Source organism: Nannobrachium achirus, assembly GCF_963921795.1.
Source record: "Nannobrachium achirus genome assembly, chromosome: 9".
Taxonomy (NCBI): domain Eukaryota; kingdom Metazoa; phylum Chordata; class Actinopteri; order Myctophiformes; family Myctophidae; genus Nannobrachium; species Nannobrachium achirus.
The window spans coordinates 27049123-27073308 of NC_137818.1; the positions used below are offsets into that span (position 1 = coordinate 27049123).

At 45.6% G+C, this 24186-nt stretch overlaps 2 protein-coding genes across 3 annotated transcripts in view; one reads left to right on the top strand and one right to left on the bottom strand.

Moving 5' to 3' along the window:
* Positions 1–483: 483 nt before the first annotated feature.
* Positions 484–18260, bottom strand: LOC308290559 (5-aminolevulinate synthase, erythroid-specific, mitochondrial-like). 2 transcript variants are annotated; one of them, XM_080732461.1, is made up of 10 exons: positions 18195–18260; positions 16068–16431; positions 15635–15733; positions 15007–15229; positions 13824–14008; positions 13081–13260; positions 11422–11586; positions 2073–2341; positions 1540–1702; positions 484–1259 (listed from the first exon to the last, which is right to left on the bottom strand). In XM_080732461.1, the coding sequence occupies exons 2-10, from the start codon at positions 16408–16410 to the stop codon at positions 1096–1098; spliced, it is 1791 nt and encodes a 596-aa protein (XP_080588587.1). In that variant the 5' UTR covers positions 16411–16431; positions 18195–18260; the 3' UTR covers positions 484–1095. The 2 variants fall into 2 exon arrangements, with proteins under 2 accessions (XP_080588587.1, XP_080588588.1); XM_080732462.1 differs by lacking the exon at positions 15635–15733.
* A 938-nt stretch (positions 18261–19198) lies between these two features.
* LOC308291647 (N-terminal EF-hand calcium-binding protein 1-like) overlaps positions 19199–24186 on the top strand; it is a gene marked incomplete at both ends in the record, with an annotated part of 30052 nt that continues 25064 nt past the window's right edge. Inside the window, one exon of the mRNA XM_080733708.1 lies at positions 19199–19321. Coding sequence (XP_080589834.1) covers positions 19199–19321 — 123 coding nt within the window. The remainder of the gene's footprint in view (positions 19322–24186) is intronic.

Here is a 24186-nt window from a genome sequence, read left to right on the forward strand (position 1 = left end):
AATCTACCTAAAGTCTCATGGAAATATTTTTAAGGGTTCTTTTTTTATTTTAAGATGCTTTTTATGGATTTCTTTCTTTATTGAAAAAACAATAAAGAACGACATAAAACACGGGAGAGCAAGGAAATGACAAAAACAGCAGAGGCCATAAGTTAAATCCTTATGCCCTGGCCTATACGCATACTTCATCGTATAACAAATTTTGAAAAAGGTTGAGAAATATTGAATTGTATTTTGAAAATATTCACCTATTATGACCCAAAATAGGGACACCAGGTTGAAAGTAGTTAAACCTATGATGATCTATGCCTATGATCTGTCACATAATATTCCAAGTCTTCCAAGTTCAAATATTAACAGTATTCTCTATCACAGATCTGTCCCATATGAATATCATAAGTAGTGTTCTGATTGATAGAGATGTCCAACATTCTTAATTTCAATTAGATTTTTATTAAAACTTGTGTAATAAACTATTTGCTGCAATAATTCATTCTCATTCAAACAAGACAAGGACGGTGTTATACAACATGATGGTCCAGTTGTATCACATGACAATAAATAGCATCATTTAAAAAAAATAGAAACTATCATCCTTATACAATAGAGAAAAGTGCCCATGTGCAGGTTTAATGCCATTAAAATGGAGGAGGAACACTTTTGACAAGATAATCCTATTTAATCAAATTTATTACAACAAACAATGCGATTTGGCAAATACTTATTCAAAGACAAATAATATCTGAAGATAATACTGGAAGCGAAAATGCATAAAATCCGGGATAGCTGACACATAATAGAGACGCACAAATGTTTTTTATGCACAGTTGAGCTCTTGTGAATGTACCTGAAGAATATTTTCACTGTCCATAGTGTCATCCAGTGTTTATTACTAAGTCAAAACCGGGAAAGCATCTGTGTCATTTTAGGCTTTTGCGTTGGTTTTTCAATAAATAGCAGATATACAAGCTCACAGCGAGTCACTTTGTGCCGCACAGTGAGCTTGTACAGAACAATCTTGAAATTGTGATTAGATTTAGAAGGCTTTTGGTCTTTATGGGTCGACGTAGTACATTTTGATGTGTATATTGCATCTCATGCATACACAGTGATGTACTGGGGCTCCATGTTGCCAAAGTAGGACTTCTCCCATTCACTCATGAGGTCAAAGTGCAGCGGGCGGTCACAGAACGTGCAGGAGGCCGTGGCTGGGCTGTTGAGCGGAAGCCCCGCCTCCTGCCACACCTCAACCAGTTTGTCTGCAAATAAAAATCCCAAACAAGAATGAATAATTAGCGAGTAAGAATAACAGAATACAATACATCAAAGCTAGATGCACGGGTGGATAGACAGATAGTCCCCACCAAACATGGTGACAAGTGGATGCCAATAGCACAGAGAACCAAGAGGTATAGGCCTATAAATCATTTGCACCTGCCACTGTTCACCTACTTAACCTAATTGGATTGGATTTCTACCCAGAAAAACTCTAATTTCATTTCTATGAAAAGACCCCATTGACAAAGGTCACCCACTCACCAACAAAGTACTCCATCATGGTTGGGTTGTGGTGAGGGGAGGGAGCCAGGCGGAGCAGCTCCTCACCGCGGGCCACGGTGGGATAATTGATGGCTTGGACGTAGATGTTGTGCCTCTCCAGGAGGATGTCACACACCTTGGAGTTGAGCTCAGCATTGCCCACCTAGAGAACGGTCAGTGAACAGTAAACATTGCGTTATTTAATCTTGTGTTGTTGTACAGCACAGACCACACTGATGCTATGTATTTCGTCTGAGGCCATTTTAAGATCAAAGCGAGTCGTAGCCATGTAGGAAGTAGCAATGGGACTTATGGCAACGATTAACTGCCCTTCATACCCTCATACAGTATGCCACAGATAGAAATGGTAGTGTAATAATGTGAGTGTAATGATGTGGTACATTTCTGATACTACTGAAATGTGATATTTTCATTGATATTTGCCCTTTAAATCATCACTCTGACCTATATAAAAGACATGCATCAGTAAGATAAAGAGTCTGCAGTGACATAATAATGCTAGCGTATCGTACCCGTATAGGTATGATGTGGCTGGGACAGTTGACCACAGGCAGTCCCTTGTCCAGTAACAGCTGTCTCATGTGTTTGACATTCCTCTGATGGGCCCTGCGCATCCCCTGCCCCTCAGGGCTCCTGAGGACCCTGACAGACTCCAGGGCCCCGGCTAGGACCATGGGAGGCAGAGAGGTGGTGAAGATGAAGCCGGCTGCGAAGGAACGCACCGTGTCCACCAGGGCGGCGCTGCTGGCAATGTACCCTCCCACACAGCCAAACGCCTTGCCTGGAGCAGAGAGAAGGGGAGTTACGTTGGGCTAGGAAAAGAAGGTCATTCAATTATTATTAGGCCTATTATTTGCAGCTTGTGTACGGCAAACATGATGGCTGCAATCCAATATTAATTGATTCTTCACAGTTCACACTACACAGCGTTTGTCAGCCTTCTGATTGGTCCCTGAGACTCCCTGACTGGCCAACCAGAAAAAAACATTCACTTTTTGCTATCGGGGGTGGAGTTTGTGCAGTGGAGATTCTGGAGAATGTTAAATGTGGCTTTCAAAACTGTCCGCAGTGCGCGACACGGCGATCGCCCGGTACGGCCGCGATCTCGGCCGTGATCTCGCTCATCATAATGAATAAGCTTCAACAAACTAGTTCACATGGACCATATCAATGGTCTAAGAGTCACGATTGGGTACATATATTTTAAATGGGCAGAATTACGAAAAGCCAGCCTATTATGTGAGGTTAGGATTATAGTTCTGTCCTCTTCCTACCCAGGATGCAATGCGCGGTCTATTCTCTTTCTGATCCAGAGGATTAAACTAATTAAAACATTTATTTTCGGGGGGAAAACTACTGTTTATTGTCAAACCTCCAGACAGGGTCCCCCTAAGGGATAACAGCGCCATCTGATGGCGCAACAGAGTAAAACTCATAAGCTCCCGAACGTCAAATACAAAATGTCGGGAGGGCTGTCAATCACAAACGAGGGCACCGCCCCCCGAGTGTATAAAAGCCCCCTGGGCCAGCATAGCTTCCTCTTTCCGCACCTCTGCTTACCGCAACTAGAGTACTGCGAACTCAGCCATTATTATTTTAAAGTTTAAGCTTAAAGCGACGGCTAGGAAGTCGGCCACAGGCCTCTTTAGAATATTCTCCCACTTTAACGTCTAATTTCTTCAGTTATTCTCCTTGTTTTCACTTGTTTCCTCTGTTTCTCCTTCACGCTTCTTCTCTCGACGGTCATTTGTGCGTTAGCCTTGCTTAGCTTAGCTTAGCTTAAGCTAGCTCGCTAGCATGTCTGCGCCACGACCCAGAGGACCGAGCCCTAGCCACTTGCTGGCTATGGTGCCCAAGAAGTGTGGGAACCCTGCTTGCAGAGGACTCATCGCAAGGGAGGACACTCACCCTTTTTGCATCGTCTGCGAGGGGGTAGGACATGCCCTGGCTGCTCTGTCTCCACCAGCTCCAGCCTTGGGGGTGAACTGCGTGGACTGCCTCCGCTACAACGAGGTAGCCCTCCGGGCCCGGTACGAGATCGCTTCCGCTGGCTTCGGCCTAGCCACCGCTCTCGTCGCTGGACCTTCCCCCTCTACCCCTCCTAGTGTGCCGGTCAGCGCTGTACGCCACAGCGCTGCTACTCGCCACGAGGTTGGGCCTCCGGCGGATGCGGCCCTTTCTAGCACCGGTAGCCCCGGCGCTAGCGGACCTGTTTCCACTCCCGCTCCACCGGAGGTCCCTTCCACTGTTGCTCATGTCTCTCCTGGCACTGGGGCCGTGCCCAAGAAGAGGACATGCAAGGCCGCCTTCGGAGTGGTTTCACCGCCAGTTCCCGCCACGAAGGCCGCCTTCCAGGAGTTCCACCCCGGTGCTTCTGGCCACTTCACCGTCGGTGATTTTCCTCAGTCATTCTCCGTCCCCCAGCAGCGCGCCATGCAGTCCTCCTGGCACGACAGCGATGGAGATGAGGCGGAGGACGACTACGACCCTGGAATGTCGGAGGAAGGGTCCGAGGGTGAGTATGAGGAGGAAGACCCTCAGCTCCCCTCCGGACAGGGCGGAGACGCAGCCAAGGAGGTCCCTCATGCCGAGGTTCCTTCCTCCGCTGTGCTCTCCCCGGCCCATACTGCTCCCATCCCCCCTACTACGCCAGTAGGGGGGAGCGGAGCAACAGCACCCGACCCAGACTCGATCCCGCTGGACGAGCTGTCGGTGTTGGAGCGCGCCGCCATCAGATGTGACTTGGAGCTGCCGCTCGAAGCCCCAGCGCTTGGACCCCGGGACAGAGTCCCCATCCTAGGCCAGGACGTGGAGCCTTCCCCACCGCCACGCATGGCGAAGATCCCTGTGGTGCCTGGGTTTGCGGAGGCCCTGCATTCCACCTGGTCCACTCACAAGGACCCCCCGAAGCTCCCTTTCCTTGTTGACTGCCTCAACGCGGAGAGCATAGGGATCCCCCTGTGTCCCCCCATGGATAAGCTGCTCGCTCAGTCCTTTGCGGGGAACATCAAGCCAGAGCACGAGCGGACGGGACCGGGCGGTCGCTGTCCATTCAAGCTGGCTGTCGGGAACAAGGCGCCTGGATTCGCCATTGATTTTGACGACAAACAGTCTGCCTTGGTGAGGAACTGTTACAGATCCTCTGCGCTGGCCGCCAGAGGACTGAACGTTACACAGCTGTTGCTCACCTCTACCAGGCGCCTCCTCGGTGAGCTAGAGGGGGTCCCTGAAGACACAGCAGCCGAGTTGGACAAGACCCTCCGCATGCTGGTGGACCTGAATGTCCATGCCATCGAATGGCTTGGACATGGCATGGACTATTCGATGCAGGCGGAGAGGCAAAGGTGGCTCAACAAAGTCAAGCTACCTGGTTCCTCGGGGGTGGAGACCGCGAAGGTCATGCAGGACCTACCCGGACACCCTACCACCTTGATGGGCGGTGGACTGGATCTCCTCCGCCAGGAGGTGGAGGCCAAGAGGATCACCCTGGAGCTCCTGGAGGCTACCACCGAGCCCAAACAGGAGCCTAAACCTGACAGGCAGGGACGAGGGAAGGCCCAAGGTCAGGCTGACAGAGGGCGCTCTTCCTCCAGCAGGGGAAAACCCCATCCCCCCAGGACCCCCTCCTCCTCTGCGGGGCCCACCCGCGGAGAGGTGAGGGCTCCTGCCCGCTCACAGCCTCGCCCCCCTCACAGGGGCGGGAAACCGAGCGGCTCCTACAGGGCCCGTGGGAAGCCGTCGCGGAAGTGACATTGGACCTTGGCGGGGCCCCCTTGAATTTTCAGGGGACCCCCCCTATCAAACGCAGGCGGGTGGACAATATAATTATTTCTCATGCCAAGAAAATAATATGCGTGCCTCCTCCTCTGTGTCCAGTGCCAATAAAAATAAAGAGTATGTTGATGAAACAATGCCTGTTTATTTCGACTCCTCCTGCATTAGCACAGACGACTCCATTTTGCATGAATACAGCCAGTATAGAGAAGTCCAGGTTGGATTTTCTATCAGCTCAGAAAGCACCGCTTTATCCAGTCAGGCAGACGGGGTACAAGCCAGGGGTTTCTCTTTGCAAAATGCTTCCTCTTACGTTAGATCCTATTCACAGCATTTCAACTCCTCTTCTATGCAATACTCCTCTGTCTCCACTGAGCGGCACTGCAGTGCCGAGTTTAGTACAGGACAGGGGTTTGGTGCTAACGTTAGGGAAGAAGCCAGCTTTTCACAACAACCAGGGTCGGCCTCGTCTTCCCGTAAGGAAGAAAATAAAGGCCTTAGAAAAGGTATTAAACGTAAACACACTTCCCCAAGCCGGGGATTGTGTTTCTTATGTAATAAAACCTGTCCCCCGGGTTCCTCGTTGTGTTCCCCCTGCATCCTTAACGAGCGGGGCCAGGAGGGCGTTACGTTTCTGGTCTCTACCGGATACGGAAACGAACCTACCGGATACGGGGGTCACGCGCCTTCCGGTGCGATGGCAACCGGATACGGAAATGAAAGTGCCGGACACGGAGACCCCTCGCTGCGCAGCGAGGTGGCCACCGGATACGGAAACTTCTCTTCTGGGAACGGAACCTCTTCCTCGCGACCCTTTAGTCACGCGGACTCTGTACAACCCCAAGGCTTCTCCTTTGCTCAACAACACGCTGGCTCGGTGTGCGGAGCATTGGAAATGTTGCAATCCGAATCAATGGGTGTTTCGGACGGTGACACGGGGGTACAGGCTACAGTTCGCGGAAGTACCCTTTCTCTCCAGCAAGGTTATTTACACTCGAGCCCGTGGCTTGAAGGCAGAGGCCTTGAGAGAGGAGATAAGCTCGCTATTGCGCAAGGGCGCTATAGTGGAGCTATCTCGGGATCAGAGCCGTCTAGGTTTCTGGAGCCGTTATTTTCTGGTCCCCAAAAAAGGGGGGGGGCTACGTCCGATTATGGATTTACGTGCTCTGAACAAGCACTTGAAAAAATTCAAATTCAGGATGTTGACGTCAGAGGCTCTGATGAGATCAATGAGGCAGGGGGATTTCCACTGTTCAGTGGATCTAAAGGACGCTTATCAGCACGTCCTTATTTATCCCCCCCACAGGAAGTTCCTGCGGTTTGCCTTCGAGGGGCGCCTGTACGAATACACGGTCCTCCCTTTCGGCCTTTCCCTGAGCCCGCGGGTTTTCGTGAAAGTGACCGAAGCGGCCATAGCTCCACTGAGGCGACAGGGGGTCAGACTCGCAAACTACATAGACGATTGGATGATTTCAGCCGCCTCCTGCTCAGAAGCGGCGCGTCATACCAATCTGGTGTTATCACACCTGAAGTCTCTGGGTTTCAACGTCAATTTTGGCAAAAGCATGTTGACACCCTGTCAGCAGATTTCCTTCATAGGGATATCTCTGGACTCGGTGGAGATGTCTGCCCGCCTCTCACCAGAGAGGGTGGACAGATTTCTGGTTTGTCTCCGCTCCTTTCAGCTGAACCAGGTGGTCAGATACAAGGAGTGTATGAAGTTAGCAGGGCTGATGGCCTCAGCGGTGCAACTTCTGCGCTTGGGCAGGTTTCATATGAGACCTTTCCAGCGGTGGACACTGGCACTCAGGATTTCCTCCCGGCAGGGCTACAGGAAAGTGGTTGTCAGCCAGGTCTGCTTGGACGCTCTGGTTCCTTGGAGGGATCAGGCGTTGTTGACAACTGGAGTCTCCATGGGCGAGGTGGTGTCACGCAAGGTGATTACCACGGACGCCAGCCGCTCGGGGTGGGGTGCCACCCACGAGGGGCGTTCAGCCAGGGGTCTGTGGACTCCGGCTATGTTGGAGTTTCACATCAATTATCTGGAATTGATGGCGATCTACTTGGCGCTCAAGTACTTCGAACCGTTTCTCCAGGGTTGCCATGTCCTAGTCAGGACGGACAACACGGCGGCCATGTATTATCTCAACAAACAGGGCGGCCTATCCTCGCGCACGCTGGATCAGCTGGCTCGGGAGATGGCTCTATGGTGCGTGCCGCGTCTCAGGTCCATCAGGGCTTCCCATGTTCCGGGACTTCAGAACGGCGGCGCCGATCTGTTGTCCAGGGGGGAGCCTCGCTACGAGGAGTGGTCACTCCATCCGGCAGTAGTGAGGCAGATCTTCTCCAGGTTCGGGCAGCCTCGGATCGATCTCTTTGCCTCCCAGGAGAACTCGAAGTGTCCCCTTTACTTCTCAGTAAGGGGGCCTTCTCCCTTGGGGACGGATGCGTTCGCTTACGAGTGGCCGGTGGGCCTTCTCTACGCGTTTCCGCCCCTGCAGCTGATCCTTCCCACGTTGGAGAGGATCAGGTGTGCCAACCTGGAGGTTCTTCTGGTGGCACCATCCTGGGGAGTGTGGAGGTCCTTGATCACCCCACTGCTCTATCGGTCCCCTTGGCAGCTCCCATTGCACAGGGATCTGCTACGCCAGGCAGGGGACGAGATCTTCCATCCAGACCCGCGGGTCCTAGACCTGTGGGTTTGGCCCGTGAGAGGGAGAATCTGTTGGCAGCAGGCTTCTCACCAGCGGTTGTAGCTACTATTCAGAGTGCTAGAACCTCCTCTACTAGGGCTTTGTATGATGGGAAATGGAATGCCTTCTTGGACTGGTGTGAGCTTCAGGATCCTCCTGTGGTGGCTCACTTGGCTCCAGCCCAGAGGGTGTTGGATTTCTTGCAGAACCGCCTGGACCTGGGTCTGGCGTTTTCTACCTTGAGGGGTTATTTAGCGGCCTTGGATGCCTGTCACCTGGGGGTGGCAGGCAAAGGCTTGTCTAAAATCCCTGAGGTGGTCCAGTTCATGCATGGTGTCGACCATTTGAGACCTGTGACTAGAGTGTTGTTCCCTTCTTGGGATCTACAGGTGGTTCTGGTGGGCCTATGCAAGGCACCGTTTGAACCTATTGAGAGTTCCTCCTTGAAGCATTTGAGTTTCAAGACGGCTCTTTTGCTGGCTTTGTCTACGGCAAAGCGAGTGAGCGACCTTCATGCGCTCTCAGTGAGTCATGATTGTATGAGGTTTCTCAATAATGACTCTAGGGTTCTTCTTAAACCTCATTTGGGTTTTGTTCCGAAGAACCGGGTGGTCCCGAAGGACCCTGTTGTTCTGACGGCTTTTCATCCTCCTCCGTTTGCTTCGGAGGAGGATAGGCGTCTTCATTGTCTATGTCCTGTTAGGGCCTTGAAGGCCTATTGTGACAGGACGGCGGACAGCAGGTCTACTTCTCAGCTTTTTGTTGTTCTGAATGCTCGGCAACGAAAAGCGGTGTCCACACCAACTTTGTCAAGTTGGATTGTGGACGCTATTAAGTTGGCTTACGCCCGTGCGGGGTCTGAAGTGCCGGTGGCATTTAAGGCCCATAGCACTAGGGGTGTGGTGACCTCTTGGGCTTTGTCCAAGGGGGTCTCCATTAATGAGATTTGTGCTGCGGCGAATTGGTCTTCGCCCTCCACATTTGCGACCTACTATCACTTGGACCTTGCGCTTTCTGCTTTGGCGCATTCGGTCCTGGGTGCTGCTGCCCCATCTACTGTGTAGTGGGACGGCTCTCTTCTCTCCCTTTCCTGGGACAGCGTGCCGCTGTTCCTGGGTGGCTTGGGGGGGACCCTGACTGTTTCCTTATCTTACTGTAGTATTATAAGGCAGACCTATGTCTGCTATTAGTGCATAAGGCAGATCTCGGTCTGTCAGGGTCTTTTTACTGTCTGGACACGCCCAGGCCCTGTGGGTCTGGGTCGGCCGGTTCCTGGGAGGGGTCACGTCGGTTGACGGTGACTCTTTCAGGTTGTGGTCTGGGTTCACGACAGTTCTGTCGGTGCATGGCTTCTCGGGGTGTTTATGAGTCCCTTAGGGGGACCCTGTCTGGAGGTTTGACAATAAACTATTAGGTTCCGAACGGAACCCTGTTTATTTAAAACCGGAGGACAGGGTCCCCCGATTTAAGCCCCTCGGTTCGCTTGTTGCGGGCAGAGGTGCGGCTTTAGAGGAAGCTATGCTGGCCCAGGGGGCTTTTATACACTCGGGGGGCGGTGCCCTCGTTTGTGATTGACAGCCCTCCCGACATTTTGTATTTGACGTTCGGGAGCTTATGAGTTTTACTCTGTTGCGCCATCAGATGGCGCTGTTATCCCTTAGGGGGACCCTGTCCTCCGGTTTTAAATAAACAGGGTTCCGTTCGGAACCTAATAGTTTTGCTATGTAATTACTGTACCTTTTTCTTCCCTTTTTATTAATATCACGTAGATGTGTTTTTTGTGGTACTTTATATAGCTGTAATGAGGCTATGAAGGGAAAAAAAATCCCATCCACTACCACTATAAAAGAATCTGCAAAGAGGATTCTGTCCCACTGGGATTAAACAAATTAAAACATATATTTTCGGGTAAACCCCCTGTTTTGCAATGTAACTACTGTACCTTTGTCTTCCCTTTTTATTAATATCACCTAGATGTTTTTCCTTTGGTACTTTATATAGCTGTAATGAGGCTATGAAGGGGGAAAAAAATCCCATTCACTGCCACTATAAAAACAATCTGCCCAGGGTCAAATGTCCTATCATAGTAACAGGGCAGAATGGGGCGGGATTTGCAAAAGGGCTTATTGACTAGGACACTGCACCTCACAGCTAACTTGAAGCCATGGACAATGTAGAGCAGAGGTTCTCAACTTGTGACAATTTAAGGATTTTAAGACCTTTTTAATTACTAATTATTTAAAATTAACAGCATCAAAGGTAATCAACAAACTATAGGCCTACTGTACAAACTGGTCAAACATTGGCCAAATAGTAAAAAATAATATTGTAATGAGCAAACAATTTGAAAAAAGCCAATATACAAGCTCACAACGTGAGGCGTTTGAGCTTGTAAATCTAATCAGCTATTTTTACAATATTTATCTGTGGAACAGAGTCAAACTAAACGTAATGCCTCAACTCCTACATTCCAGTCCCCATTTTACATATGATTATTTTGGGGGGGTCACGGCCTGAAAAGGTTGAGAACCACTGGTGTAGAGGCTCTCTATGTTTTATCAGTCCAGCCAGAGTGGGAGTAGAGCGGGGCATGCAGCTGATAACTGCTGTGTTTCCTCTGATAAGGCCTAGCTGCTCTCATATTCTCGGTGAGCTGACATCATGGCAGCGTCATTGATAGTAAGAGTTAATACTGCCCTGATGTTGGCCACATGACAGTGTCAGTTAGTGTCATTTGGCTTTAAATTTAAAACCCTAACCCGAGGAGAGCAGAACTTGGCTTGAGTTTATCTATGACTGCCGTTTGCCTTGCCCTGCCCATATGCACGTTTGCTAGCGCTGAAACAAAGGGCAAATAATGATGAAATACCATTCTATTAGCAAGGGATTTCCATGGAATGTTGCTCAGGTATCAGATCTATTTTTTATTTTATTTTTTCAGCAAGAACATTATCATCTACTTAGTTATGCACATAATCTAATTCTAATGCAATTACCATATCTCTGGTGCAATGCTGGTATCTCTTGGAATAGGTAAATCTTTGGGGTTATCATGTGGGCAAGGTTGGTTGAAATAGGCCTTTGAAACCTCTCCAAAATGCTCAATTATGTGTGGCTGCAGTAGGGGTGAAAGCCCAAGCAAATTTCCCTTGTGGACAATAAAGTGTAAAGTGTGTGTGTGTGTGTGTGTGTGTGTGTGTGTGTGTGTGTGTGTGTGTGTGTGTGTGTGTGTGTGTGTGTGTGTGTGTGTGTGTGTGTGTGTGTGTGTGTGTGTGTGTGTAATAGGGAATTCTGGGATCACATAACTCCTTTCCTGTCAACCAGCTCTCAACATTCATTAGGAGTGGCATTAAGAATGAGATAAAACAACCGGTTTAAGCTTGGCCTCACTCACCTAAGGTCCCAGAGACGATGTCAATCTTGTGCATGATGCCATCTCTCTCACCCACTCCAGCTCCGTGTGAGCCGTACAGCCCCACAGCATGCACTTCATCCACAAACGTCAGGGCACCGTAACGGTGGGCCACATCGCACAGCTCCTCTAAAGGGCATATGGCACCTGAAAGCCCCAGCGAGCAACAGGAGTAAAATTAGAATATAAATGATGATGGCTGTGAATGTTAAGGTTGCTGGTGGAGAGGACATGTAAGAAGAATGAAGGCAAGCAAGCAGGCACGCACGCGTGCACACACACACACACACGCACACACGCACGCACACACACACACACACACACACACACACACACACACACACACACACACACACACACACACACACACGTGTGTTCAAAGTGCATTTACTTACTGGAATTACTTAAAAACGTACCATTGTCCTGATAATATTGTGGCTAACAACACCACAGTCATAGTCATTTATTTAACCCATTTAGACCTGGTGCTACCTATACGTTGTTTTACCTTTGAAGCCGAATGCTTCCTCTGTGTCACATTAGTATTTTCTATACATATATCAACATCATTTATTTATCATTTTTTGAATAAGAAATTGAAGGTTTTCAGAAACCTTAGGTTAGGTTTTAGAATCAGCCCAAGGCCTACTCGGGGGAACGATGCAAGTCTGAAATACACACCCCACTAGATCACACCAATCCATCAGTCAGAGATGTACAGTATGTCAGTGTAAGACCATTATGACACGGGGGACAGAAGAGCATGTTCACGACTGCAGGCATAATTTAGATCATGGGAGTATGAAGCTGAAATTCACCCTAGCATCCCTATTCTGGGCTTGTCTGGTGACAAGATATGGTGTAGAGGGGAAAAGGAGGGGCAGTGTGGGTCTCTGGTCAACAAAGTAAAGTGTTTTAGTGACTAATGGCACTATTCCAGCAGTATAGAAATCCTTTATGCTCATTTGCTGCTTCAGCCTCTGAGCCTATACAGCACAAAATGATTTATAAACAGTTCTTGAGGTAATGTGGTCTCTATGGAGAAATTACCAAATGTTAGGTTTCTATATCTCACCCAAAGAGGTTGTATTTCCTATTATTCTTATATATATTCCTGAAAACTAAATATGCTAAAGGAATAGCAACTATGGATCTAAACCTTGAATGAATGAATGAATTTATTTGGTGATAAAGGGAAAGAGCACATCACCACTTCCACAACATATAGCAGACACCATATCACCAAGGATAAAAACACAATAAAGCCCCATAAAAAGACAACTACACATAACACAGACTATGACGCAGTAGCAGCATCAGGCAGCAGCAGTAGCATTACAGTTTACTGGCAAACAGTCTGCGTACCTTTAAGGATTTTAAATGACTAATTTGAAACCACAAAACTACCTGGTAAAGCCCCATTAAAGAAGGTTTGAGATAGGTGGGCAACATATTGCAATGTGTTGCTGCACTGTATCTAAATACATTTTTCTCCAGCAGGGTTTTGAATTTAATAGGGATAAAAACGGTTGCGCTACCTCTAGTGGAATACTGGTGGTGGTGGCGGCGCTCCCTCTCACGTGAAAGTAATTTGGCACTATATTCTTAACAAATACCTTCCGGTTCATATTTAATACTCACCATCCATGGAGTGCACTGTCTCAAATGCCACTATTTTGGGAGTCTTGGGGTCAGAGCGTCTCAGCAGCTCCTCCAGGTGTCTGCTGTCATTGTGGCGAAAGATGAAGCGCTTGGCTCCACTATTCCTGATGCCCTGGATCATTGAGGCGTGGTTCCCTGCATCAGAGTAGATCTCACACCCTGTATGACACAGTGAGCAGAGCAGTAGGTCAATAGAGCAGTTCTCAACCCCACGAACACAGATGTCACAGATATTCCCTCATGAATCTAAAATCCTGACCTCATGTCTGCACAGCATGTGAAAGGGCAGCATAGGCAGTATGACTCACAAAATCGTGTCGGGGGGTTGGCCGAGTGATGTGGTATGGGGGCTGGGGTGGCTGTATGGAGGTGCTTTCAGGTAGGACGGTGCAAAACGCCCAAAGGGTGTTTTTTTCTAGTTGTATTAATTTACACTACTATATCGTCAGAAACCTTGTATCTCCAAGTTTCAAATTTGTATGTTTTTCCGCAAAGTAAAGCCCTGCTTCATCATACAAGGCCGTCGCACAAAAGTAGTGAAAACAGCAGATCTACAAGCAATGCGGTGCGAGGTGTTGTATGCTTGTAGATCGTCTGTTTTCACTAGTTTAGTTAATTTTTTAAATGATAAATACAAAACAAACGGTTTTGGACAAGGTTTCCACCCGACAACAACGATAAAAAACTCTGTCTCTGTCCCAGATATAGAGGTCACCATTTACCTGGGAGCATCTTGGCTAGAGTGAAGAGAGTGGAGTCGTTGGCCACAAAGCAAGAGGAGAAGACCAGGGCTGCATCTTTCTGGTGGAGCTGGGCCAACTCCTCCTCAAGGGCCACATGGAAGTTACTGGTGCCTGAGATGTTCCTGGTGCCACCAGCCCCTGCTCCGTGCTTGTCCAGGGCATCTCTGAACCAGAAAATTCAAGACATGAAGGTTAAAGGAAATACGAAATACTAACCAGTGCAGTTAGTCCCATGACCGTAAGCAAGGCATGTTTAATTGATCTGATGATACAGCTCAATGGCACAGCCAGGGGTTGTACTGAGAGGCACTCAACTATGAGTTACTGGGGGTGATGATTACTTATTTAATAAGTAATGATGAAGCCTTACAGAACTCCAGTCTTAATCATTCTGAAGCTCCTATGAATGAGATTAAATACTTAAATGTTTTAATTCAAGGTCAAGATCACCACTGATCAAAGTTGTCTTATTCAGAAAGTTGCTACTTTCAACAGTAATTGCGACCAAAGGTCACAGTTTAGAATGAGAAACGGCACATCATGTCTCTGTCCGTCCGTCCGGCCGTCTGTATGTTCGTGTACACTTTTTTAAGGTCTATGGGTTTTCCGCTCTGACATCATGCTCTGACACATCACTGTGGTTTCAGGGGAACCACACTAACCTAAACCCTTTTATAACCATATATGGATATCCCTGATGTCATCAATATTGAGGGAATGCCCATATTTGGAGGAAGACAGCCCATATCTGTGTGGCTGGTTCTACAGACAGGGATCTCCATATATGGGCATAAAAGGGATTGTATGTATGATGTCAGATGTCATAGACATCATAGGACTTTCACATAACGAATAACTGAGTAAGCATGTTTGGGGTCTCACAGCATTATCTCCATATACAGTAAGGATCTCCATATACTGTATGGGTACCTGGGGTCTCCATATATAGGTAACTGGTCCGATATACATCACTGGCCAGATGGCCAAGACATGGCTCGACCTCGCCCTTTAGGGTGAGGTCGCCCTTAGGTGTCTTACTATTATAGTAAGAAACAGAATTAAGCTTAATGTGTAATAGATTATGTTTATACTAGACTACATTTCTCGTAGTCTAGTCAAACAAGTTCATCGGCTAAATTCATTAAGGCTATTGGTCTTTTACCTTATTCCCTGGATGACCATTGGGTGCCGACTCATCCCAAGATAATCATTGCTGCACCAGACAGACACCGGGGTGCCCTCCCTCTCAGAGGAGGAGTAATCCTCAGCAAATGGGAAGACCTCAGCACTGCGGTTCACCGTCTTGAAGATACGATATGTGTGGTCGCTCTTCTTCTCAACGATCTTCTTGTCAAAGAAATTGTCGTAGTCAAAACTGGAGCCCACTGTAGGAGGCAGAAATGTGATATTCAAGTTAGTTCGATTTCAGAATGAATAACTTAATTAATTGTAAAAATAACAGGGGTAGATAGGAGAAGCATGTTTTGGACAAAGGAGGGTCACCAGTTTAATCCCTACTGGAGGATTTGGATGCTCAATGAGACTTTCAACCACAGCCATCAACATGACCTTAAACAGGACATGTTTAATTGTTCTGACAACACAGCTCAATAGCACAGCCAGAGGTTGTGTTGAGTGGCACTCAACTACGAGTGTCTGTAAGTGAATGTGAAGCATGGTGTCATTACTGAAGAGCATATACCGGTAGTACATGCTCAGCAAATCTTCATGAGTAAATTATGGTCAAAAGGAGAAGTGGAATCTGCTGGTTTCATCCAATAGCAGCTCACCCATGTTGTCTTTGAGTAGATGGGTCACAGTGTTGGTTGCTGCTAATGAGGATGGGAGGATGGAACTCTTAATTTCCTTCAACAGAGAGCTCATCAGACCTGTGATTGAGGAGAGAAGACCAATAAAGGTCCTATTTTCATTTTGTCTGTAATGGATTTTTGTGCTTATACAATTGTTTGGCCATGTCAATGACATTGTTGCCTCCTGTTGATCTATTCGATCAGTTTGACCTGGTGCACAGTAAAATCCTTAGTGTTAACTCAGAGAGTATAAAAATGTAAGCAAATGGAGAGGTCTATTTGGTTACATTTTTCCCACTCTCTGAGTTATATTAGTTTTATTTTGTGTTTGAGCACTGATTGCAGCACAGTGGAAGTGCTGTATAGTATAGGCTACACAGAGACGATGTTGTTTGTTTTGTGTGTCGTGTACCTGTGTTGGGCTCCCCTGTCACGTCCTCCTGCACTTCAGGGCTGGCCCGGACCAACCCAATCTCGGAGGAGACAAAGGGACATCCCTTTGACACGGACACGGCCACCTGAGCCGCAGACTGGGCAAACTGCCTCTTCTGGTCCACCGCCAGGGGCAGGGGGTTTGGAGGACGGCGGGAGGAGACGCCGTTCCCATTCTCCATGGAAAGGGCGCTGCTCACTGTGATCTGCCGGGCGATGAGGGGGCACCGCTCAGCGAAGGAGAGCAAGGCAGCCCCTGTTTTCCTCAAAGCTGGCTTGGGGGCCGACTTCAGGAAGGGGCAGTGATGTAGAAACGCAGCCATAATGCGACAGCTGTTCCAACTCTGAGTGAGAAAGAGGGGAGAGGATCAAGTTGCTTTCATGAATCTTTAAAGGTTGTGTTCAGTACATTTACATGAGAAAGAGCGCTGCAGTGGTACAGGCATTTGGGGATGTGCAGTTTGCCTCAATCATTTTCAAGAAAAACAATAGTTCTCGGACAGCACATTTGGCTGCCAGCAACACAGACATTTCAAACACATGAACCTGTGTCCCCACGGGGCAAACATTTCAGATCTACTGTACAAGCTCACAAAGCATTGAGTTTCAATGAGCTATTTCCTGTCAAAAGATTTGGTAGAAGGAGAGGACCAGGTTGGCCAATAGACACCTGGGGTTTTAAGTGGTCAACATGGTCTTTATCAATAAAAATAATAACCCCACGTATGTTTCTTGTAAAGTTTTGGTACTTAGAACTTCCAGCATATTCCATCCATGTTTTAATACTAGAGCAGTAGACACGTCCTATGGGTGCGGCAGGTTGCTGAATCTAATCTTGACACTGCAGGCGCACGCTGTCCACGCTCTGCAGGTGCTGAAGTGCGATTCCGACGAAGACGTCATTATGCTGATTAAGGCAGTAGCCCTCTAAGTCTATCAAACAATGCTCTAATGAACAAGATGCCGTGAATCACATTCTTTTGATTAGCAAACCGCAATAAATAAATAAATAATAATAAAATCACCCCTAATTGCCTCACCATTAAAAGTTATAGCTAAACTTTTCAGACAAAAACTTTTTTGCCTATTGTTGGAAGGCTGTATGAGTGTATACTGTAGCTCTAGGATCTGGCAAAACAATAAAGTGGTTGACCTGATGTGCACTTTATGTGAGTAAACATAGGCCCACACACAATATATCAGACCGCTCTCACAATGCTCTGCGGTCAGCAGATAAGACCATTCTGATGATCTGTGGTTTATTCTTGTGGTTGAGATATCCACAAGTTGGTAACATATCAAGATACTCTTGTGATAAGAGTATTGTCAGAGCCTTTTAACACTGAAAGTAGGTCAAACAGGTTTTTGTTTGTTTGGGTAAATATTTTGATTAGGCCTCTGAGATGTATAGCCTACCTCACTGTATAACATATAAATTAAAATAAAATAAATTAGGCTGACAACATACAATAGTACAACATATCCTGTCAACAATTTATTTTTACAGAATAAAATTAAACGACAATAAATTAATTCATATTGGATTAATGTTAGAAAGTAACTCATTTACTCAAGTACTTTACTCAAGTACAATTTTGAATTATAGACAACTTTTTTCATGTTTTGACGCCTAGAATTCTACTGCACTTGATCTCAGAGGCAAATACTTTACTTTTTTACTTTACTATAATTATTTGACAGCTTTAGCAGACAAAACATAGGCCTACATTAAGTGATAAATGATCATGTATCATTATAGGTTAACCAGCCTACATTTTAATTAAATTAATAATTACAGACAGTACAATAATATTATTATGAAATGGGCCATTCTGCATAATGAGTAGCATAGACTACCTTTGTTGCTGTGAGTCTATTTGACTATTTTGTTTTCCTCAACTCAAATATTGGATGCAGGACTTTTACTCATAACAGAGTATTTCAAAGTAGGCCTATTGCTAATTTTACTTGAGTAAAGCATCAGAGTATTTTTGCCACAACTGAATAGCCTATAAATAACAAATAACACCTGTAATATCTTGAATACATGTCAGGTTATACATATAAATCTATAGCCTATTCAATTAAAGAAAGGTAAGGAACTCACCTGTTGACCTGCACTGAGGACCGAACTTCGAAACAGCAAATAGGCAGAGTTGTCACCAGGCCTAGTTAGAAGTTATTGATGGCTTGCATCATGATGCAATATTCTGTGAAAACTCTCTCAGTCACCGTCACCGCCCTTATCACACACGTCAAGCGTCTCTGTCAAGTCTGGTGGCTAGACAAGCCAAACTGAATATGGGTTCTTTACTATTTAGAAGGGAATTAAGGCGTTGTAGCCTATATATTATTATGGATTTTTCGTCTCATTGCCTATTTTGCTTATGTCTTGGTTTGTTTTTGTCTTAACTGCTGAAATCGATGAATGTCTCATTTTACTGCGTTTCATTGCCGTTTTTATCCATCTGCTTTCTTTGGTGAAGCTTGCCTTAATTGTCCAAAATTATGGGATAGGCCTATATACTGTCTGAAAAAGGGTTGATGGAATTTTGCTCTGCTCTGGAAGGATCTTTCTTATGCTCCAAAATTCTGCTATAACTATTTCAGGGGATTTGAATTTATTGGTAGCCTATAAACATCATGTTTTTAACCTTGTTGAAAAACTTGAAATATCATAGGCCATTTAATCTTATAGGCCTACCCCTTGTAAACCAAATATGATTCAGGTTTTCATTATATAGAGGTGTCAACTTCATGGAGTTATAATTTCACAGGGACGAACTCTTATGTCTGTTTTCAGTGCTCGCCAGCAGATGGTGCATTCCACAGTATTTTATGAATAGCTTCTCAGTTCTCACTCGTGACTCGTGACCACTCTGACAGCCAGCGGAGAGGAGGAGTTCCGCAAGCCGTCAAATCAGATCGCCGCTGTTGTTAATGTACACCGGGATACGTCGAGGTTGGGCTCCATCATCACAAGAGGACAGCGCAGCAAAGAGCACAGACAGAGGACACTAGAGGTGGTGACTGTTACAAGTAGGCACACAACAAAGACAATCTCGCCTTTCTCAAACGCAGAAATCTCACCAGAAAACAAACGTGTCAATCATGCTGGCGTGCACAGAGATGATCACCATGTGTCTGCAGTCTGCCAAGCACGAGCACCTGAGAAAACAGCAGCAGGGGCTCGAGCAGACCAACCAAAATCAAGGAATTTCAATTTTTCAGGATGTAAGTGATCCATCTGCGCTTTCGCATGCATGCATGTGTGCCTTATGGTTTAGAATGTGGCTACTACTCAGTATGTATCACTGCAATGTACACGATTCAATGCATGCATGCATGGTATAACTGTCAGTCACACACCACGGAGAAGCTTTGCCTGGCTGTCTCCACATCTTGCACGCATGGTTGTCATGAATTGTCAGTGTCATCATGATGTTTTATGAATGGTGGGATTGATATGAAGCTGATTAACGTCAGTAGCTTACCAGGTATATTAGGCTTTATTCTGTGTAGCAGCCTACTGTTACATAAGAGAGGTGAGAGGACTTGACCATTGATGTATGAATAACACAATAATGCCATATCTCAACATGCTTATGCTGGTTATTATTGTTTTTTTTTTATGTTTACCTTTCCAACTGTCATTTTCTTTTGTTTCACATATTAATATGTTTTTATCATAATGGTAATCAATCAGGGTCATGACATTGGTTGTCAAATGCATGAGAGTGCACCTTTGTATGCATTTTTTGGGGGAGGGGGCCCTATTATTATTAATATAACTATTATTATTTGAATGTTATGCCTGTTTGGTTTAGTTGCACAGTAATGATTGTTTCTCAGCAAAAGGTACTTAGATATAGTGCAGCTGTTTCTCTGTTGTTTTGAATAATTTAGCCTACTGGCATTCTGCGACCCTGTTGGGCTCTCTGGAGTGTGTAGACACAGCAAGAATTATATCTTCCATTAAGCAATCCAGCATAGGTTAATAAGGGTATGTTTGCTGTATTGCTTTTGATTAGCTGAGGGTGTTCCAGAACTAAACAAGGCAGTGTGTTTGTTGCTGTAGCAGCATCATTGCCCTGCCTTTTTCAGACTCCCCACTGGTAATTAAATCATCTCTTCTAATTGCACAGAGGCAGAGCATTGGCTGGCAAAGGGGACATTTTATTGCAGTACTTTTGGCAAAAAATGCAGCTAGTGTTTACATCCAGAATTGAGGCCAGGCATGCAGCCTGTGCAGGCCAATATGTTGTATCGCCTCTGATCTGGCATCCAGTGGCGTCACAAGGGGGGGAAAAGTGGGACTGAGTTACTATGGCCCAAGGTGGAGGGGCCTTAATTATTTAGCCATTGAAAAATAGCAGATATACAAGCTCACAGCGCGGCACCGAGTGCCGCGCTGCGAGCTTGTAGATCTGCTATTTTTGAAAAGTAGTGAAAATGTGTGCAAATCTTTGTGTTTTTTTTAAGCGAACATTTGTACTGTAACCCAGATTTTGCTTCTGGGGGGTCCCTGGAACTAAATATTTTGAGGGTCCGTGGCCAAATACATATCATTTTGGGGGTCCTTCACATGAAAAAGCTTGAGCACCACTGACATAGAAACATTAAAAAAACCTTAGAAGGATGTGAAATATTCAAAGACTTCACGATTTTTCAAAAATAGCAGATCTACAAACTCGCAGCTTTGAGCTTGTATATCTGCTATTTTTCAATAGTTTAAGCACACACTAATGCGTAATAATAAACCCCCTCCCCCTATGAAGAACATTCATGGGGGGCCCGCAGTGAATCCTTTTACCCAGGCCAGGGCCCCGAATTTGGTGCGACACCCCTGCTGGCATCCCCTCATAGGACCTAACATATTACAATGGATTATGGATGTCCTTCATTCTCTATACAGTGGCTGTAAGCCGCTGGACGATATAGATATGATCCCATTTAGACCTGAGGCCGATTCTAAAAACGCCTTCTAAATCCTGACCTAAGTTTTCTGAAAATCTTTAAAAAAATATATATATATTTAAAAATGACCAAAAATGTATGTTGCTTTACTGTACATAGCAACAACCACCCCAAAAGTGATTCCCGAATTTAAAGCTATAGTTATGTTAGGCGTTCCCGGTAAATGGATATATAATATTATTATATTATTGATATTGTCTGGGATTTTGGATCATAATATATCATGATATGGCATAACTTTTAATGTTTTCTCATTCATTTATTTTCTCTATTTAAAAATATCCTTTAGGCTATATGATATTATCATCACAATGTGGTATTTGGTCATAATTATCATATTTGATCTTGTCCATGTTGCCTAGGCCTAGTTTGTATGTGCCATGTGTGTGATTCTCTTTGCTTGTAGGCTTGTATCCAATTCTGCTAAATATTTGCCCTTTCCAGCCATTTTGAAAGCGTAATCTCTCATAGTTTGGCTTCAGTAGAATGGCACTCAATGTAGTGTAATTACTCAGCACTTTAGAACTCTTTTGTCTTCCCAACTAATTAATTAAACAATGGGATGACAGTGCATGCTCGCCATTTTCCTTGTGTTTTGCTGAATTAAACCTTGTTTATGTTTAGTCTTCCACCCTGGGGCCTCAATGTATCTCTCTCAGTCAAGCTTGCTTTACGTCTCATTGTGTAACCACAAACCATTATTATATGACATCTTGCTTTCTCCTTCTATCTCTTATGATCTCTATCTTCCTCTGTCTTGCAGTCTCTCTCTTGTCTCTCTTTTCATTTCCCCTCACTTTTATCACTTTACTCCCCCTGAGTATAAACTCCAGTAACTCATCATCTAGGCTCTCGAGAACAGACTAACTGAGCTCCAGTTAAAAGTGAAAAGGACCTTTTCTTTGACGAATGCTAGCCAGATTGCACATCACCTCACTATAGTCTTATTTTAGCATATTGCCTTTATGAAAAATGTAAGTGTACACGCACGCACGCACGCACGCACGCACGCACGCACGCACGCACGCACGCACACACACACACACACACACACACACACACACACACACACACAGTGATGATGTGTTAGTGCAAGATGGAAATAGTATTTAAATTGGATTATCCCACCCTTGGCACTGCTTGATGACATCTCTATTGTTTGTAATCCCCCCAATAGAAACGCACGCACGCACGCACGCACGCACGCACGCACGCACGCACGCACGCACACACACACACACACACACGCACACAGTGACACAACATTGCTCTGGTTTAATAAAGTCAGTTAAACCTCCTGCTTTAGGGGCTAAGCGTTAATCTTTCTTCATAGCCATGATTTATTACCCACAATTTGTTTTCCCAGGTTTTATGGTGGTTTTCTCTTAGGCCTCGTCTACAGCATGCTTACACCAGCAACTTGTTTGGTTTAGGAGAAATGTCAGCGTATAGAGCCATGAAATTACTTTGACAATAGACCCGTTACCTGGTGGATGATGAGGATGATGGCTTACAGCATGGGTCTTAGTTGATCGACTATTTTGGCAACAAGCTTTGGTGTAGAGGGGAAAAAGAGCAGACTAAGTACAGTGTGAAAGGTAAAATATTGACCGTTTAAGTGGTTAAATATCTGCAAACACAAATTGACATGAATCCAAAATACACTGACGATTGTGCTGTCAAACAATGAAACTATATGGAATCTATGAAAAGGTTGTAGGGGTCCCTGCTTCATCTCTCTCTCAACTAAGGGGTCCTTGGCCTGAAAACGTTGAAGACCCCTGGCTTACAGTTTGATGTCATCACCTCCCCCCATAGCGCAAAACCCTGTTCCCTTGCACGGCTGTGTCGCATGCCGACAAGAGCTACTTGTAAATCAGTTCTTGTCAGAAACCGACACCGTCATACTGGCATCATCAGCTGATAAGTCTGCAGTGCAGTGCACAGTAGAATGGGCCAGGAGCATAATCCATAATGATGTTTACCAATTCCACAGAAAACTTCGATAGATGGATAGACCTTTATTGATCCCAAGGGGGACATTCAGTTGTCATTGGCAGTACAGCAATAAAGAAACACAGGACGGATACTGAAAAAAGAGATACAGCAATGGGTATATAAAAACAAAAACCGAATATTAATGATACAAATACGAAAACGTCAGCGGGTGTCTATGGGATTAAGAAAAAAGTACTAGACACCAGAGAATTGCAGAGTAAATGAAGGAATAAACAGACCAGTCTAGCCCCCAAACTTGAGTCCAGCCAAGACTGTCACTGTACTGTAAGTTATTCTGTTAACTTGCTGTGCAGTTCAGTTTGTTGGTTAGTACATTTTCTACATTTGTCACCGTGGGATATCTATCTTCAGTCAAATTCACTTGAATGAAATTGAAGGTGCAATGTTGTTTGAAATAGGATAGTGGCAGGGCATGTCACACATACTGTACACACACTGCTGTTCTTGAAGGGCAACAGCCATGGATCCAGTGGTGGAAAAAGTACTCACATGTTTTACTTAAGTAAAAGTATCAAATACTGCAATATAGAATTACTCTGTTAAAAGTAAAAGCCTGGAATTCAAAATGTACTTGAGTAAAAGTACGAAAGTGTTGGCATCAAAATTTACTTAAAGTACCAAAAGTAAAAGTAAGTAAAATAGCAGATCTACAAGCTCACAACGCGTCACATTGCAGGGGCCAAAGTGGTTTATGTATGATTTTTAATATTATAATTTATACCTGCAAATTAACTAGTAACTAAAGTTTTCAAATAAATGTAGTGGAGTAAAAGTACAATATTTGGATCCGAGATGTAGTGGAGTAGAAGTAAAAGTATTGGAGATTGGAAATGCTCAAGGAAAGTACAAATACCTCAAAATTGTACTTAAGTACAATACTTTAGTAAACGTACTTACTTACTTTACACCACTGCATGGATCCCAGTGCAACTGATAATACGCTGAGTCAGCCGGTCAGTCAGCCAGCGCTATGGGACCAATTGGATGCACTCAAGGTGCTTTTAGTGGGAAGTGGCATGGACACGGTGCTGAACTCCACACTTTGCGTCTCTCAACTGAGTGAAACTGATCGCGTGTTATGTTGATGTTACCTCATGTTGAGA